General features: G+C 32.0%; 2 protein-coding genes across 7 annotated transcripts in view; one reads left to right on the forward strand and one right to left on the reverse strand.

The window, feature by feature from the left end:
* The window catches only part of LOC114325814 (FHA domain-containing protein FhaA), a 69,116-nt gene extending 66,673 nt beyond the window's left edge, over positions 1-2,443 (forward strand). For all 6 annotated transcript variants that reach the window (XR_003651739.2, XR_007697330.1, XR_003651740.2 and 3 more), the window contains one exon: positions 2,276-2,443. Coding sequence is in view for 3 of the 6 variants with exons in the window: in XM_050647360.1 (XP_050503317.1) it covers positions 2,276-2,307 (32 nt within the window). In the remaining 3 variants the exon portion in view is untranslated. The remainder of the gene's footprint in view (positions 1-2,275) is intronic.
* Positions 2,444-9,896: 7,453 nt separating this feature from the next.
* LOC114325846 (charged multivesicular body protein 2b-B) lies at positions 9,897-19,708 on the reverse strand. Its single transcript, XM_028273983.2, has 5 exons — positions 19,478-19,708; positions 14,234-14,325; positions 13,381-13,678; positions 12,241-12,347; positions 9,897-10,285 (listed from the first exon to the last, which is right to left on the reverse strand). The coding sequence occupies exons 1-5, from the start codon at positions 19,509-19,511 to the stop codon at positions 10,178-10,180; spliced, it is 639 nt and encodes a 212-aa protein (XP_028129784.1). The 5' UTR covers positions 19,512-19,708; the 3' UTR covers positions 9,897-10,177.
* Between the last annotated feature and the right edge of the window lie 294 nt (positions 19,709-20,002).

The raw sequence follows: 20,002 nt of genomic DNA on the forward strand, positions 1-20,002 counted from the left end.
AAAACAAGGAATAAACAAAGCAACAGAGAAAGTGATTGGCAAAATGCAAGATGAAATAATTGGTTTGATGATAAGTGCAAAATAGCAGTGGTAGAAAAGAATAAAACAAGATGAAATGATTAAGCACAAGCAAAGAAGGGGAACGAGAAAAATAATAAAAATCAAAAGAAAAAGGCAGATAAATTGTTTAAATCGACGGAAAACAAAGGTGGAAGAAGAAATTATGAACGAGATATAAACAGAAAATAAAAGATACAATGCTTTAAACTAGGTAACCGAAAACGGACAGCTAATGTAGCTATAGAAGCAGAAAATGGAATAAGTATTTCGAAGAAATACCTATATCAAAAATGGAGAGAGAAGAAAGAGAAACAATAATGAACACGGAACAAAATTATGAAGAAGAATGTACCTAAGAGAAGTGAAAGATAAAACATGCAAACTAAAAAATCGGAAACACACCGGGAGACGACGGAATATGTGTAGAACCTCAAAAATACGGAAGGAATGCACTATTCAGAAAGGTTTATGAACTATTATAGAATACAGGGTGTCCCCGAAAATAGTGTGTTCCTTAAAGGTATAGGTATAAGGCACAATGTAGAGCAAAGGAGTCTTATAACATTTTTTTTCTAAATTGATCCGTTTGACCAAAAAACGAAAATACGTTTTGATATGCCAATTTGGAAGTCTGACAACAACGCGCAACTCAAAAATCTAAAGATTAAAAAAGTAGGTTTGTAGGTCAGTTGCATCTGGTAGGTAAAATAATGTAAATATCAACCAAACCCATATCCAATATTTTGCAGGTAGGTACCTACGATGTCAATAACCCCAAAAATCACACCTCAAAGTAAATAAACAAGGGGTTATTAGGTTAAATTTCTTCTTCTAGGCTACGTTGCCATGTCATTCAAATTTATGAAAATAAAAATTCACTTATATGGAGAACAATGTAATTTTTTTCTTGGAAACTGTTAACTTTAGAGAAAAATGTTATTGGACTTTTTTGTTCTAAATTGTGTATTATACCCATACCTTAAAGGAACGCGCTATTTTCGGGGACACCCTGTATATGGAGTAAATAATACCCGAAAAATGTAATAGAATTATAGTGACAATTCCAAAACAAGGAGACCACAGAATATGTAAAACTACCGAACAATTAATTTACTGAATGTAACATATAAAGTAGATCACTTTTGTATTATAAAAGTTTATTCCAAACCTGTATTAATCCGTTTCCTAAGTACGGTCAAGAACCGTTCTTAGCTGGCATTAATTATTAACAAAAATAACATGTTTATAGAGACAATAAATCTAAAAACCTTGCTTTATATTATATAGCACTTTTGTTGGTGAGATTACGGCGTCGTTTGAAAATAATAAATAGATATCTATAATAGGGAACTTGCATAAAATTTTAAATTCGAAAAAAATGTTATAAATCACAACAGAACATAATTTAAAACATGTATCAAAGATAAAAAAAGTTTTGTTTGGCTTTCGTTTGGCCCCTAAAGACGATTAAAAATTCAAATTATACCAGCCAGCTCAAAACGCGTCGTGACGTCATCCGTTTATATGTTTACATTCTTCCAACAAAGTAAACAGAATTTTAAAGTAGACGTTATAAACGTCAGTAGAAAATACAGTTATGTGACGTTACAAGTGTTTTTGATCGTTTGAACTATTCATAGAAAACGTGTACTTTTACAAAATGGTTTTATTTTCCTTAGTAAACCTTCTTTCCTTTCCTTCAATAACTATTTCAAACTCCAATGTCAAACTGGTATATATTATTACAATGACATACGATAAATGTTAATAGAATATAAATATTTTTCCTTTATTCCGCGACGAGGTATACCCAAGTAGGTGGAGGCCAATAAACTAAAGAAGAAGAAGAATATACCTAATTATAACCATAAACGGAACCATATAGTTAAACTGTGTGACGTCACGGGTCGTTTGAACTATTTTAAAATACAGAAGACTTTAAATTTGTACTTCTAAGTTGTTATGAGTTTTTGAAGCATAAAATTTTGGAAATCTCATTTTTATACAAAACTGAACATTATTATGTATTAAAAAAAATGTGCAAGTTCCCTATTGTCTTGTAATGATAAATAATCAAAACGTCAAACCCGCACAAAGTTTGTATTATACCACAATATAACACGCCAGATTTAAATTTTCGTTTCGTACTAACATTTGCTCTTTTTGTTATTGTTTACGAATTTTGTACAGTTAATATTTTGATTTTCTTTTGAAGGTGGATTTTTTAATAAACTGCGTGTCAAGTAAAAGAAGAGATAGTACTGCTAGGGAATTCATTTTGTACTCCATGCATGATCCATCATTTTTAATTATTTTTTTATTTTGTATAAAAAGACTAAATCCGTTTATAATTATGTAAATTAATAAAGATATTATATTATAATTGAGATTTTTTATTGAAATTTTGTGTATTATTGTAGCATAGTTACCAGTGTGTAATTTTTTCTATGAGTTAAATATTACAATGGAAGCCGGTAGAAAGGAATAAAAATGAACATGAGTAAAACCAAAATCATGACAAATCCAAACGACAGAATAAATATAAATAATGTCAATATTGAGGTTGTTGACGAATATATATACCTGGGTCAAATAATCAAAGCAAATAAAGAGAACCAAACAATTGAAGTACAGAGAAGAATCCGATTACCGTGGGCAGCATTTGGTAGGTTAAGATGGATACTAAAAAGCACAAAGATACAACGGTACCTAAAAACCCGTGTATTTGACCAGTGCATCCTTCGTGTTCTGACGTATATGGCTCAGAAATATGGACATTAACCAAGGCCAACATAAACAAAATTGAAATAACTCGGAGAAAAATGGAAAGATCCATGTTGGGAATAAAACTACAAGACAGAAAATCAAACAAATGGATAAGAGAGAAAACAAAAGTAAAAAATGTAACTGAACATATAACAGGGTTAAAATAGAGATTTGCGGGCCACAATGCGAGACAGGAAGATAAAAGATGGAATGCTGGAATACAAAACTGGAGACCGTGGACAGGAAGAAGAGGAAGAGGAAGGAACAAATCTCTTTGATTTTTTATGAGCTACAAAAATGTTTTATATAATTTTTTTAGTTAGATGCATTGTTTTTAAGGTATTCTCAAAAAACCGTTTGAAAAGGTCAATGAAAATAGCCAATTTTCAACCACGAACAACTCAAAAAGTATTGAGGTCTCGAAAAAAAATTATAGAACAGTTTTTGCTTAGAATTAGGTTCTCTAGCAACTTCCGTAGTTGTTTAACCAAAAAATTTTCCACCCCCGAGAAGGGGTGGGAACTGCCCCCAAGACAAAAGCACACATCGGCATAGGGTATACTTTGAATAAGGAGATATTTTCAGGTTATTCCTAAAATTTCATTAAAATCCATGCAGTAGGATATAATTCGGAGGTAATAACCTGTTCTTGCTCTCATTGACTGCCCTATAACTGGAAAAACACAGCCAAGGACAGACGGAAAGGGAAAGATTTGGGGAAGACATATGTCCAAAGATGGATAGAAATAGGCTAAAGAAGAAGAAGAAGAAGCCGGTAGAAAGGCGAAAAAAAGGAAGGCCCAGAACCACATGGTTGGATGACGTGGAAGACGACCTAAAAAACATGAATATACGACAATGGAGGAGAAGGGTACAAGAGAGATCTGAATGGTATATCCAGATCTGAATGATAGAGAGGCAAATATCCATTCAGGGTTTTGATTCCAAAAGAAGATAAAAAAGAATTGTTACAGTGGTTTAATAATTGACTGATAACTGCACCAAAACTGGTCAGATCTTTCTGTGAGTTGACTTGGGCTAGATTTTTTCACTTTATATTAAAAATTAGACAGTAAAAGCATAGACGAAGGTTCAAAAAAGTTCTTAATAAGTTTAGTGACCTGATTAAAAAACCTTGGATAACACTAACAATGAACTTGCCTTAAAGAAGAAACATCAAAAGATTTTGAAGTAAAAATGGAGTTTAGACGAGGCGACCCGATGTCAACCATGTTATTTAACCAGCACAAGATAATGAAACAAACATAACAGTAAAAATGGAGTCGAACAGTCTATCGAGAATAATAACATAAGAGCTGTGAAACATTTTTGAGGAGTAGGTATTTTAGGCAACCTGAAATTTTTTCAGGTGACTCTTCCATAATAGCCTAATACAAAAATGCCGGTCTGGCTGGAGGGCAGCGGTTATTTTCCCCAAAAATCCCCCCAAAGTTAAAAAAGGGTAAACATTGTTATTACAAAAAATATCATTGACGTGACTTTAAAGTAAATTTAAATATTCAAATATAAAGAAAATAAATAGGCCACGCGATTTGAGGGTGATTTTAACTCTGCAAGATACTTGCATGGGCGCCCCAGGATTATTTTCAGGGGGTGCATCTGAACTTCAGAAGATTTCATCTGAATCTGTACATACATACTATTAACGAGTATAAAATATACAACTATACATGCATAGCTATGTACATTCCTTCCGGACAGGGAGGTGCAATTGTTATTTTGACAGGGTATTTTTTAATATTAAAAATAAATATTCTAAAAAAGACAGGTTTTTTTTTGGTGAAATTTTCCAACTGCCAGGTGATTAAACAAATTACGTGTGCATGTAAATGAAAAGCTCTATAGGTAAGCAGCAGTGTGAGAAAGCGCGTATACCTATAGTTGTTTGCGTCCTATATTGTAGCTGAGCGAGTCCGTTGGCTCGAGAAAAATCACGTGACCTGGCGATACCCATGTTGTTGTGCCTCGAAACGTTAGAGTAATTATTATATATTATAGTTTCTTAAGTAACTTTTTATTAATTAAAGGAAAATCATACGTACTATACAATAGATTTTGCAAATATGATAGAAAAAGACAAATTAGTCTACTTTGGTATACTTTGGCTATATACCTACTATGAAATAAAAAACGTGATGTGATTGGTTATATAAGGAAAAGTGCAAGAAAAAAGAGAACCGGGAAGACGATGCATATCCTGGTTAAAAAATTTAAAGTAGTGGAGTGTTAAAAACAACAATAGAACTCTTCAGAATCGCTGCAGACAGAATAAAATGGGCCGTGATGATCGCCATTGTCATGAAAGGATTAGGCACACGAAGAAGCAGAAAACTGAGTTAACTAAAAAAACAAGATTTCATTTATAAAAAGAACATGTATGTAAGCTTACCTTCAGCAATATATCTGACATTATCTTTGGTTCGCTGATGAACTATAGCATCATAAACTGATTGAGACAAGCAATCTCCCTCAAACCAATTAAAATCTAATTTATCCATATTTAGTATCCATCATTTCTCGTGATATACTGGGTTCTTAGCAGATGCTGTCTCAATTCGGCTTTGCACGGAGGCAAAGTAGATGGATCACACTTTTTCAATATTTTCTTAAAAGGCTCATTTTTCTTATTAGACTTATAATTTCGGCAGAATGTTTGAAATCGTGGTGTGTTGATATTTGATAAATTTTTTGTACCACAAATTTCGCACATAAATTCTTCCAAAGTTTCGAAAATTTCATCGCGCGTACCGGTAACGTGGGCAACTCCAAGATGCGTTAATGCTTTCCGATAAATTAATTTTTTTTTAATATTTTAAACGGTCTTATCTTGCCCTTTTGGAAAAAAGACGAATTATAATTACATCCGGTTATTGTGTGGAAAGCAGGCAAACTCGTACATAAAGATGGCTCTAATTCCGTATGTAATTTCGTTATATTTATATTCTATCGAATATTTATATTATATCGTTATATTTATATTCTATATTTATATAATATTCTATCGAACCCCTTGCAAGTGACGTCTCGCATATAATTACACAACACGGTGACAAATAGATCAAGTGAAGTATAAAAATGTTATACCTAGATATTTTATTATCTTACTACCGAGGAAGACAAATCCAAAGACACAAAAATTATAATAAATAATACATTTACTAAAAACACTAATATATTCTTTTAATGACTTATTTGCGCTGATATATACATAAGTACCTATCTTGAAAGATTAGCAACGAACTACATACTGTCTGTGTGCGCATGCGCCAGGAAATTATAAAATTTCACTCTTGATCGTAAAGAAGTATAACTTCAAAAAGGGCCAAGAAGAAAAATTAAAGGTGGCAAAAAAGTACTCCAATTGATACATGAAGGAATACATACCGAAGAGTGTTCTAGACAAGAAAAATTAAGAATTAGAAGCGCCATACAAAGGAACAAAAATAAAAATTAATAAAAACAAACAAAAGAGTCTGAATAGAAGACCCATAGGGAAAAAAGAACAAGAACGACCACTTAATAGATGGTTGGACCGTATTCAGACTTATTTAAAAACAATAACATCATAAATAAGGCAATAAACAAAATAAGCTGGAGGAGTAAACGAGGTACAGTAAAAAATGTAACAGTTTTAATTTTGTAATAAGTGGTTGTGTAGGTTAAAAAATGTCAAAATTTCTGTTTTTCAATATGCACCTGATTTTAAAATGCAATGATAAGTCTTAGTACTTCAAGAATTGTAAAACTAAATAAATAAAAACTTTCATACCCGATGCTTTGTAATTAAATAATATTTTTGAGGTTTATACAGGGTGTCCCCGAAAATAGTGCGTTCCTTTAAGGCAGGGGTCTCCAAACTTTCCAGCCTTAGGGCCATACTGATTACTCCTGTAAGTTCCGAGGGCCAAGATGGCAACACTGCATATTATTAATTTTCCTGTATTTAATTTTTTCCCGTAAAATAACGAATAATTTAATTTTTTGTAAGTGTGGTAAGCTGTCAACATTATTAAGTATGTCAAATATTCACCTATTTTTGATATATTTTAATTTAATACAAAAACCATTAGTCTTACATTGTATCATTTATCAACAGTCTTTGTGCGGAAAATGTTTGGATAGGTCTGACGTTCTGAAACCAGTCATATCAACTGTTAATTTCATCAGATCTTTTGGGCTGAATCACCGACAATTCCGACAATTTATTGCAGAGATTGGAGAAACAGACTTACCTTATCATACTGCCGTACGCTGGCTTAGTTGTGGGAAAGTCCTTCAGCGCTTTTTTGAACTTCGAACAGTGATCGAAATTTTTTTGAATGAAAAGCACCGCCCTCTTACTGAATTACAAAACAACGCATGGCTATGGAAGTTAGCATTCTATGTTGATTTGACAAAACATGTGAACGAACTGAATTTGAGATTGCAAGGAGAAAACCAGCATCTTCCTGATTTATACACTAATATCAAGTCATTCCGGATGAAATTGATACTGTTTCAATCACAACTACGAAGTAAATGTTTTTCACATTTTAAAACATGTGAAATATTCAGCCACACTACTGAGACTGAGTTTCCTATCGATTTTGCAATCGAAACTTTGAGTGCTTTGAAGATAAATTTTGATACTCGTTTCTCGGACTTTGATGCCATTGCGAATCAAATTAAGATTTTTCAGAATCCTTTTGATGCTGACATTGAAACCCTAGCCCCGGAACTTCAAATGGAAATGATTGATCTTCAGTGCAGTGATATAATTAAGAACAAATATGAAAACTCATCTTTGTTGGAATTTTATAAGAGTCTTCCACTGACACAATTTGATAATTTGCATAAATTTGCTCGTGGGCTGTTTTCCGTTTTTGGTACTACTTATTTGTGTGAGAAAACCTTTTCCAAAATGAAGTACACAAAAAATGTATACAGATCTAAATTAACTGACGAGCATCTTAAATCTCTTTTAATAATTGGTACAAGTAAAATTAGTCCACAACTACAAACTATTGTCGGTGGAAAATCTCAATTACATACATCTCATTAGCATTTCATATGTCATGTTTGTTATAAGGTATGTGTTGTTCATTACTTACAATGTATAAAATGTTAGTTGGATTCATTTCAATAATTTGTTAGTTATTATATGCTGAAGTTAAATTTACTGCATAAATTATACATGTCTTTACTCATTACCATTCTGTGTTTCTTTATCCAACTTATCACAAACATTTTATTTGCTATAAAAAATATTAAGGAGTTTTCAAGTATGTCTCCGCGGGCCGGACAAAATCTGTCTGCGGGCCGGATGTGGCCCTCGGGCCGTAGTTTGGAGACCCCTGCTTTAAGGTATGGATATAATACACAATTTAGAACAAAAAAGTCCTATAACATTTTTTTCTAAAGTTAACAGTTTCCAAGAAAAAAATTACATTGTTCTCCATAATATGTAAGTGAATTTTTATTTTCATAAATTTGAATGACATGGCAACGTAGCCTAGAAGAACTTGCTGTGACTGGAAATTTAACCTAATAACCCCTTGTTTATTTACTTTGAGGTGTGATTTTTGGGGTGGTTGACATCGTAGGTATCTACCAGTAAAATAATGGATATGCGTTTGGTTGATATTTACATTATTTTACCTACCAGATGCAACTGACCTACAAACCTACTTTTTTAATCTTTAGATTTTTGACTTGCGCGTTGTTTCCAGACTTCAATTTGCATATCAAAATGTATTTTCGTTTTTTGGTCAAACGGATCAATTTAAAAAAAAATGTTATAAGACTTTTTTGCTCTACATTGTGCCTTCTACCTACACCTTTAAGAAACGCACTATTTTCGGGGACACCCTGTAGACCATGACCTAGAATTATTTCTTCTCGAAGTTTCGTCTATACAGTTGAGTCCAGGAATCTTTACCCGTGCGTCATTAATACCTGGCGAGATAAAACACATATTTGATAACTCAAATTTTAACCCGTGATAGGAGCAGTAGCTACCCAGGAAACTAAGTGACGTCAATAACGTCGAGGAAACGTCCGTTTTTGGTTGAATATATACACGTGTTTGAACATTACGTCGTTTAAACGTCTTTTGTAGGTGATTTTAAAGACGTAAGATTAATGACGTTAAAATACGTTTAAAAACACGTTTTCATTTCAGGCAGCCCAAGTCTGACGTCACAAAAATGGGAGGAGCTTAAACAGTTAATGCTTATAATGTATTGACATGACATTGACTCCAAACTTCATTTATTGTTTACGTGCTTTGTGTGCTAAAATAAAACTTTTGGTGTTTTGGTAGTTATTTTCTGTTAATGAACTAATTATTATGTGTTGTTCACCATTCTTTTTGATTTAATGGACAGCGTTAATTTAAATTAAGATATTATGCTGGATAATTTGTTAATAAATTATTTATTAGTTTATCTGTTGTTTCAGTTTTGACACAGTAAGTATACCTATATAAAAAGTGAAGATTCTATAGTGTTGCATTGAGGGTATTGTAATTTGATTGTAATTCTATGCATTTTTTTATAAAGTCTTCCATTTGGTGTTACTTTTAGCCAATAAGCTAAATTTAAAACAGTTACATGAAAAATTACAATACCAACAATGCCCATACGTGCGTATTTTTAAAACCATGAAAAGAAAAATAATCTAAAAAAACGACAAAAACTACGTTTTTGATATCACGTATCTAAAATGTGATAAAAAATGACGTCAGTTATGGTGGGACATATTTACGTGACTTTCGACGTCGAAAAAACGTGATAAACTGACGTGGTTTGGTGATAATTATGACGTCTTTTCAACGTTTTGTAAACGTTACTTGGTTGCCTGGGTACTTACTGTCATTTGTTGCTGCGTTTAGTAAATTTCAATTTCCGACTTTTCATCGACTTGTTTGGTATGCTTTAAAGATTCCTGGACTCAATTGTAACTGCGGCAGATATTGCCAAATACGATTAAGCAATATTATGTAATAAAATATTTGACACGAGATTTGGGATTTTTTAAATGTAGATGGATAATTTAAAATAATGCATAAATCCAAACAACCAAGTTATATTTTGTAAACTAACCTAATTCACTTCATTCATATTTTCATATCATAACATATTTTGTAGATTCAGAATATGAACATTTTACATCAAGCATGAACCACGTTACAATAATCAACTGCAAAAATATAACAAGTATTTACAAGAAGTATTCAACGATTAAAATATACACTGTGCATTTACTATAAAAATAACAAAGATTCACATTGAAAGTAATTTCATCTACAATAAGGCCGGATTCGGATAATATACAGTCAGAAATGTGGCTTTTAACCTCTTAGCTTAGCCAGTTGAGCCTCAATGTCCTCATCGCTCATTCCTTTAGATTTGGAACCTTGTCCTATCTTGCCAGTCTCTGGTAACGGTGCCCCTGCCATCTGAAAACAGAAAAATCAAAATTATATAGATATAAGCATAATAGTAGGTCTGGATCCCGCGTACCAAAAAAAAGTTGATTAATAGCAAGCTGAAAATTTGTTGAGAGCTTAAGGTTGTCTAGTCGGACAAACTTTGATATATTGGAACACTGAGAAGTTTTAATAGTGGAACAGTTTAAAAATTTGGAACGCCAGACTACGAAAACGTCAGATGTATTTTGTCCGACAAAACTTCCAATTGATTTGTTACCCTTTCATTAAACTCTCATGCAAAAATCAGACTGCTATTACTAGCCAACATAATTTCTGTCATTTGACATGTTCTTCGTGTTCCACTCATTAAAATACCCAGTTGGTGATACACACCAGTCTGATTTTTGCATGAGAGTTTAATGAAAGGGTAACAAATCAATTGGAAGTTCTGTCCGACAAAATACATAGGACGTTTTCGAAGTCTGACGTTCCAAATTTTTAACCTGTTCAACTATTAAAACTTCCCCTGTTCCAGTGTTCCCATATATCAAAGTTTGTCCGACTAGACAAAGTTAAGCTATTAACAAATTTTCAGCTTGCTATTAATCAACTTTTTTTTCTTATGCGGGATCCAGACCTATAGGTATGCGGTATGCATAAAGAGAAAAGTAAAGAACAAAATAACTTATTAAAATTATGCCATTCCTAGTATCATAAAGAAAAATGCCTAAGTCCATATGGGCATAGAGGCAATAACCAACAATAAATTAAAAATACATACAGTAAGACTGCTTTTTAAGGGGATGCTAGAGCTCCGAATGCACTTAGTACCAGTAAAACTATTATTCCTGTAGGTACATAAAGTGTTCTCATTACAATTCAGGACTGCCCAAAAGCATTGACGTCAGACCTGTAAATCCATCGTCAGACTTGTACTAACATATGGATGCGAAACGTGGACCATGACCAAATCAAACGAAGAAGAGCTCAGACGTTTTGAACGGAAAATACTTAGAAAAATTTTCGGACCTCACCATGACATTAACACAAACCAGTATTGGGCCCGTGCAAGTTCGGAAAAGCGACACCTGGTTTAATAGCTCGGCAATTTTTTTAGCACTTTTAATTATAGTGGACAATCATATAGCCCAAAAAAAATATAAGAAGAAAAAGTAAGATTTATGTTATGTTATTAAAAGGTAAACAATTGTATGTAGTAAATAAAATTAATTATTAAAATGTAAAATACAATTAATTAAATATACTTTTATATAATAATTGCATATCATATCAATATTGTGAGCAACATAATTTTTCTTCTTCAATGACAGTAGGTATGAAATATACGTCAATTTGACAATTTCAATTGACAATATGAATTATTTAAGAAAGTTGTAAGATTTCTCCGCTATTCGCGCACGATCGTTTCTCGTATCCCCTCCAAGTACTTGCACACCGCGAATAGGATCAGAACCAACATCGAATTAAAAGCACTCTACAATGACACCGATATTGTCCAAGAAATTAAATCACAGCGACTAAGATGGACAGGCCACGTGCACAGACTTCATAACGAAAGACTTCTAAGACTGGTATGGGAAGAGATTCCTACACGCAAAAGACCACTCGGACGTCCCAGAATGTGATGGAGAGATAACATCCAATCAGATCTCCGGAAAATGAATATTCCATTTGACCCTAGGTTGATGGAAGACCGAACAAATTAGAAGAAAGTTATACAGTCAGCCAGGACCCACCCAGGGTTGTAGCGCTACGTGATGACGATGATGATGATGAAAGCATCGACGGGCACATATGCAAAGCCCACCCAGTTTACTCTTCCTTTGATACACTTATATAGATTTCTAATCCCCTTGATTCTACATGTTAAATCGAAACTTAAAAACCAGTAAAAATATTACTGATGATACTTAAATAAGATGTAGAAACGTTATATAATATAAAAAAACTATAACTATTACCTTTCCACTGACTTCAATGCCAATCTCATCTAATACTTGGGTAACAATGTTATCACTTTCCTCTTCATCTCCTGATTCTGTTAGCATGTCATCTAAAGTATCATTCACTGCAAAAATTAAATTATTAATTTGAGAGCACAAAAAAATCAATCAACCAAAATAAAAAAAAGATAAAACTTCAAAACTTTATCATACATACTACATACTTAGTCGTATTGTTAAATGAAAATATTTGTTATAATAAAAAATCTGATTTTCAAAAAATACCTATTCTTTTTTAAGTGATTTCTTATTAAAGGAAGAATTTGAGAAGTTATGCAAGGAAGAATTCAAGAAAGATTTGGCAACAGATTAAAATAAAACAAAATACCTAACGTTTTCAAGAAAAAATACAGTTAGTGTGAAATACAGTTTAAATATTGGCAGATATGAGTTTCGAAAAGGTAGAATAAGAAATAGATACATAAGAAAAAGAAAGAATAAGGTAAACAAGAAACTCAGAATACTAAACTAAAAATTTACAAAGCAATAATTAGGCCAGTAATCACATATCGTATATATGTGCCTGACACAGAAAGCAGGCCCGCTAAACTTTGGTAATAATGAATTTAGAAACCTGATCAACTATAAAGTATGAGAACTTTTGAAAGGAGAAGACATTGTCAGATTTATCAAGGCAGAGAAGCAAAGTGATGGACCATATAGAAAGGAGAAATACAGAAGCAGTTATTAAGAAAATCACAAAACAGAGACCATTATCAGGCAGACCATGAGGAAGACCCAAAATCAGATGGGAGAACCAGATAATTCAGGACCTTAAGAAGATGGGAGTTAGAATATGGGTAACAATAAGCAAAAACAGGAACAAATGGAGAAATATTGTAGAAGATGGCATGACACACAACCAATAGTAAAACCAAAATGTTAATGCGGACTGATTCACTATGACAAATGAATCGGAAGAGCCACAGACGACGACAATCCTTCCGCTAGGACTGTAGATGCAATGATGATGTTCCATCTATTTAGCCAAAAAATCAATGTATGTGGTTTATCACAATATATCATTTTTCCCATAAATACATCTATTGTAGTTCACAAAATAGATCTGATGGTTCACAAACCTCTATATGTACTTACCCATTTCATCTGTCATCTCCATTTTCATATTTTCTCTAGAGAATGCATTAAGAGTAGATGATAATTCTTCAGGATTCATAATTTTGTTCATATCTGACATCGTCTTTCCTGCTGTGCCCATCGCATTTGCCAATTTAACATTAGCTCCCATAGCTTTGTTCTGGAACGCTATTCCTTGTACTTTACTGCCAGCTGTATATGTTCGTTGTTTCTGTTTACGAAGCTGCACTAACTGTTTTGCTAATATTCTACAACCTGCCGCATCTCCACTCTTTGCTAATTTCTTAATTTCTAGTTCCTTAAAAATATCATGAACATAGAATATATCTTAATATTCAGAACTATCATTTATATATTTAATGTAAATAATGTATAAATATATATTACATATCACACATCCCCTTCAAGAGTGTATTAACTCAAAAAATTTCATTTTTGTGTTTATTTCAACAACAAAATGCATTCTGCATCATATTTTCCTCAAAAAACTGTAATATCTCAACCTTACAAATATTTCAGTCAATGGAACGAATTAAAAATTAAAGCTAAGTAAAAACAGTATCATTCAAACTTGTGACAAGAAGATGTGCTAGTTTCAGGTGAAAAATGCATAAAAAAAAGTATTAATTCAAAAAACGACCTTTACACCCAGTTGTATCATTGATATATTGATATAAAAATTAAATGTATACTAAATAAAACAAAAAATATACTAAGAAATAATCAAAGCAAATATTTTGATTTCGCTCGCCTGTAAAATTTTAATATTTTGAATTGTTTGAATTTTGAACAGTTTAGGACGAACAGGATATGCGATATATAAAATAATTAGTTCCTTGATTAACATAATTACCAATTTTTGCTCATCTCTTTCTAATTGTCTGCGATCTCTTTCAATATCCCTTCCTACTTTTCTTAATGACCTATCCACTTCTCTCTGTTCATCTACAATGACAAAGATATTCTATTACATTTTCATTTTATATTAAGAGTTTATTATTATATTCAAAATAGATTTTTTTTATTTGCTACATTTTCTACATGAATAGAAGAAACAAGTAATTAATGGTATTGGGATGGAGATACTCTATCTTGTTTCTAACACAGATCTCAATATTATGTAAACATACAAGTTTATGAATAAACAATGTATTCAATAGGAATCTATTAATTACAGTGACCATGCCACAAAGTAATACAATAACTGCAGAAATTAACGGACATCTCTCTCTTCAATCCTGACCCCCCGGAGGGAGTGTAGTGGTCGACGTGATGTCGTGTATTGTCCCGTCTCCAAAGATCTCTGTCTCTGGTCATTTCTTTTAACTAATGCATAGGTCTTTTGCATATTCCCGTAATTTGATCGATCCATCTTGTTGGGGATCTTCCTCGTGATCTTCGGCCTTCCACCTTTCCTTGTATAATGAGTCTTTCCATGTTTTCTGTGTTTGCTCTCATAACATGTCCAAAGTATTTTAATTGTTGGAGATGGACTTTACTGGAGAGTCATTGGCTAACTTTTAGCTCTCTTATAATTGAATTATTTGTTCTATGGTCGGTCCAAGGAATTCATAGCATTCGTCTCCAACAGAACATTTCAGTGGCATCTATCTTTCTTCTTTCCGAATTTCTCAGGGTCCAAGATTCACAGTCGTAGGTCAGTATTGGGAATATTAAGCAGTTGATCAACCTCATCTTTAACGCTTTTGAAATTTGACAGACAGACATACACATCTAGCAAACAGTACTATGGATTAAAGAAGCTTTTAAGATCATAAGATCAAACATAATTACAAAAAGAAAAAAAATATTGATGTACATATAAAGAACTCTTATCAAGCCCATCCTCACTTAATTGTCAGAAGCCTGGACTATGACAAAAAGCGATGAAGAATGTTTAGAGTTTAGGCTCTTTTGAACGTACAATCCTCAGATATATTTATAAAGGTTTGCAGGAAAGTGGATTAAGAGATAGGCGCTATAATTTTGAGCTTTACTACCTTTATAATCTTCTTCTTCCTGTTTATAAGAAATTCTGCTTGTTAATTGGATAAAGTTATTCGAAAAGGAACCAAGCGACAAATTCGAGAATATTAAGAAATTACTACCAACCGATTTCTACTGGAATATATTGAAGATTCTAAAAATATCTAAGCCCCAGAACGACTCCAACGACATCTATTAACAAGAACACCAAGCGCCAACAATAACGATTTATAATTTAAACTAAACTTCTATCGTAGTTTTCTCCGAACTACTAAATTGGCGCTTGGTTCCTTTTCGAATAACTCTATCCAATTGGTGGATTGATACCTCTATGGAAGGCTGTCACTCCATCTTTTGAGAGGTCAGCTGATACCTACCTCATCTACCGATGGGTGATTTATCTCTTACTATTTTGACCAATTGTGTCTCCTCCACACTGCTTATGTGGGTATTCCATTTCTTTTTTCCTTTTTAGTGTCCATTTCTTTATACACTATATGTTACATTGCCATCTAATGTCTTCACTCCTCTTTCAATCTCTCATTATTACATCTCTTTCAAATTTCCTATAATTCTTCTCAGTACTCTCATCTCTGCCATTTCCAGTAATTTTTGTGTTATGGCTGTATCAGGTCTTGTGACTGATGCATATGTCATTATTGGCCTTACACTGTCTTATAGATTCTTGACTTCATCTCCGTGTTAATAAGTAGCTTTCACCATCATATGGTGAAATACTATATTATAGTATTATTAAGACATCCTGCCAGTCTATTTGCATTTTGTACTTGATTACTCACTTCTTTGTCCAGGTCTCCTTAGCTTGACAATGTAATTCCAAGGTAATTTATTTCCATTACTTGTTCAATACTGATGCCATCAATTTCTATTTTACATCTGATTGGTTCTTTACTGATTACTATTGTTTTAGTTTTCTGTGATGAAATTGTCTATTAAATTATTTTGCTCTTATGTTAAATATCTGGACTCATCTTTGATACCTTTTGGCATTTTTCTAATCTACTATTTTAAATGGGAAATAAGCAAAAATTTTACTAAAAAATGATTTTATTAACGTTTTGATGTCCAAATCGGATGCTGTTGTCAAAATACAAAATATTAATAAATCAAACTAAAATATTTATTTATTTATTTATTTACGGGCAAGCCCAATTCAGAAAAGATTAGGTATTACAAAAAAAAATATTACAAAGACAAAAGCAAAAACATAAACAGTGTCAACACAAAGAACAAAAATATTACAATATGTATTGGATAACAAAGCTATTATTTAAATTAAAAGAAAAAAAAGAACATTACGATATACGAAACAAACAAAGTTCAAATCTTAAAAATTGCTGATAGAAATTATATCATTAACATTTAGTTATATTTCGTCCCTTAGCTTACAACACCGCTCAAGTCGAAAATTAACAGTTTTGACATAGACATACTGTTGGATAGGTCTGATCATTGCGCATCTAACCATTTGTCAAATGATTTAGATTTCAGTCAATCAGATGCCGTAATTCAAAAAATAGTGACACCGTGCAAGTCATCAACACCTGTATCATGGTCAACACCGCACAAGTCGCTCTGTGATTTTTACTCTGTGACAAGTTTTACTGCTGAAAAGTCTAGTATCCAAGAAGTTTTTATAGAAGATTAAGAGGTAAGCTATATAATAAAGTAATGTTTATTCATTTACGTGTATTAATATAGAAATAAATGATCTTCATGTACTTAAGCGGTGTTTACTAACGGTATTCTTTTTAACTAGGCGGTGTTTCAAAATGTAGTTTTTTTCGTCTCCTGTAAAGTTGGTAAAAATGACTTATGTGGTGTTATAAGCTAAGGGACGATTTGTATGTTTAACAAATGGTTTTTAAAACTCTCCAAGGAATTGCAGAATATATTTAATGTGTTATTGTAATGTAATTTAATATGTTGTTGCTTAGTAAAAAATTCTTCTAATAATTTATTTAATCTGACTCATTTATATCGGCAATTCAGACATATATTATACATTTTAAGGTACCCCGTCAAAATAGCCCTGTCAAAAAAGCTCTGACAAAATAGCCCCGACATAATATCATGCACACAAAATAGCTCCGACAAAATAGCCTGCAGACAAAATAGCCCGCCAACAAAATAGCCCCGACAAAATAGCCCCGACAAAATAGCCCCGAAAAAAAAGATCCCTTCAGAATTCATCATGAAATAATTCCTTAAAAATACATTTTTTCGGAAATGGTAATTATCCTCTATTCAGATGTTTATCTTAACCACATTAAATAAAAATTGTCTTTTCAGAGAACTCGAGTCCTGTCTTTCCTGCCTCTTGGAAGTTTGAACATTTAAGTTAAGCGAAAATCAATGTTAATTCATGATATAAACATTTTTTTCTGTTTTCGGGCAACAGTAAAATACATTTTAAATTAAATAAATTAAATACATTCTTCCTTTTTGTCAAATAATTTAAATTAAAAAGAAGTTTTTGGACACCTTGTATAAATAATTATGTAATTGTTTATAAGAGGCTGTTTTAGCCGGGGCTGTTTTGACCGGGGCTATTTTGTGTGCGATCTATTTTGTCAGGGCTATTTTGTTTGCGGGCTATTTTGTCGAGGCTATTTTGTATTCGGGCTATTTTGACGGGGCTGTTTTGACCGGGCTATTTTGACGGGTCACATACATTTTAAAGTAGAATACAAAAATTATATTGCCAATATTTATGAGTTGCGTTCCTGGGACGACTTTACTGAAAGATAGTTCATCCAATTACATGAAATCAACCCCAACTCAAGAATATCCCTCACAATAAAAAACATAACATGTGTTCTGTCTTTCAAAAGACAACCATATGTGTTAGAGATTCCATAGTAAAATTTAAATTTAAATTAAAATTCCATTTCTACTTTAAAATGTATAATATATGTCTGAATTTTTTTTTGAAAAAATACACTTAGTTGTTTGTTATAAACCTTATTCGGCATCAGTGAATACTTGGAGTTCCTTTTCAGTAAGCCAATTGGGATTTATAACTGGAATCATGGAATAACTGGATTCCATGATAAATAAAATTACTAATAAAAGTGCCATTTCACCACACTAATTTTGGTATAAATGAACCGACTACACGATTGGTTCGGAGTGCTAATAGCTTGCCAAGACAAATGGATATTTTTGACTCCAAAATTGGTTTGTTCAAAAAACAACTAAGGGGTATCTTACAATAAGTTTGTTGTAGTTCTGTATTGTTCTTACAATATGTTTGTTTGTATTATTCTGATGTGTTTATTATTTTAATAATTTATTATTGTTGAGGTGTAACTTGTAAAAGTCTTGTTGTGTGTAAAACTTGCAAATGGATGCCGTAAATAAATAAATAAATAAATAAATAAATAAAATTTTTTTTTAAATGTGATTTTTTACAGGAGAAAAAGTATTGTTTACAAAGAAAAATATATTTTTTGCCATAATGACTAAAAAACAATTAAAATATGTACTTATATTACGACCTATAGTAATATAATCCTGGGGTATATTGTCCACCACCAGAAACAACAAATAATAAAATGTAAATTACGATTTTTCCAGAACGCCGATTATAACGAAACTAAAACCAAATTGTAAAGCACATTCCAGTGATAGGTTAGAAAAATAAGCAAGGTCAAAAATTAAATTTTTAAATACATTTCCAGTAGAATTCTTATATCTGGCGTACAAAGTACGCCAGCGCGTGTAGTTAAAGGTTAATAAAATCATTTTTTTAGTAAAATTGTGGCTTATTTTCCATAATAGTTGATTAGGTACACTGACAAATAATTAACATAGTTAAGATTCTCAGATCTGTTAGAAGCTGCATATTTAGTTTAACCCCTACATCTACATAGTGGTTATGGTGGCACCAGGCACCAAGTTGTTTAACATTTTTTTTCACAATCAAAACAAATGTCATATGTGACCTCTCTTTCTCCTTATATTAAAATTAAGTCAACAGATAAAAATATATGACAGTATACCTACTATTTTTGAGTTAATAATACATATAAAAAAATCAGGAAATCATTTAAAAGAAAAATTTGTAAAACGTAAAAAGGGAACCTACCTTTTGGATCAGGTTTTGACCAAAAATTGAACATGTTGATTTATAATATTTATTGAACAATTTACTACCAAAATTTAAAATGTTTATATTGTTTTTTCGATGAAAACACCTTCAAATATTCGTTGTAAATTTTTATAGGATGATAATTAGGTACAATAAATTATAAATTCCAGTTGTTATTACTCATACTTTGTTTTTAGATTTGACACTGACACTGACACTGTGACTGACAATTCATGATTTGGTTAAGTTCTTCTTCTTCAGATATGGGTTTTCATTCTAATTTTGAAACTTATAAATTTAAAATGATAATACAAAAAAGATTAGAAAAAGAATAGTACATAATAACACCGAACAACGTTGTTCGGTGATAATAATAAGAAGGTAGGGCTCCTAGGAACCTGAATAAAGACCATAAAGACGGCAGTCGTTCATGGCCATGATTTGATGATTTCACCAAAAATTTTAATTCGTGTTCTGTGACAGTAGTTTCTATATCAATGGTTGAAAACGAAGAAGAAAATA

The sequence above is a fragment of the Diabrotica virgifera genome, chromosome 3, assembly GCF_917563875.1.
Source record: "Diabrotica virgifera virgifera chromosome 3, PGI_DIABVI_V3a".
NCBI classification, from domain to species: Eukaryota; Metazoa; Arthropoda; class Insecta; order Coleoptera; family Chrysomelidae; genus Diabrotica; species Diabrotica virgifera.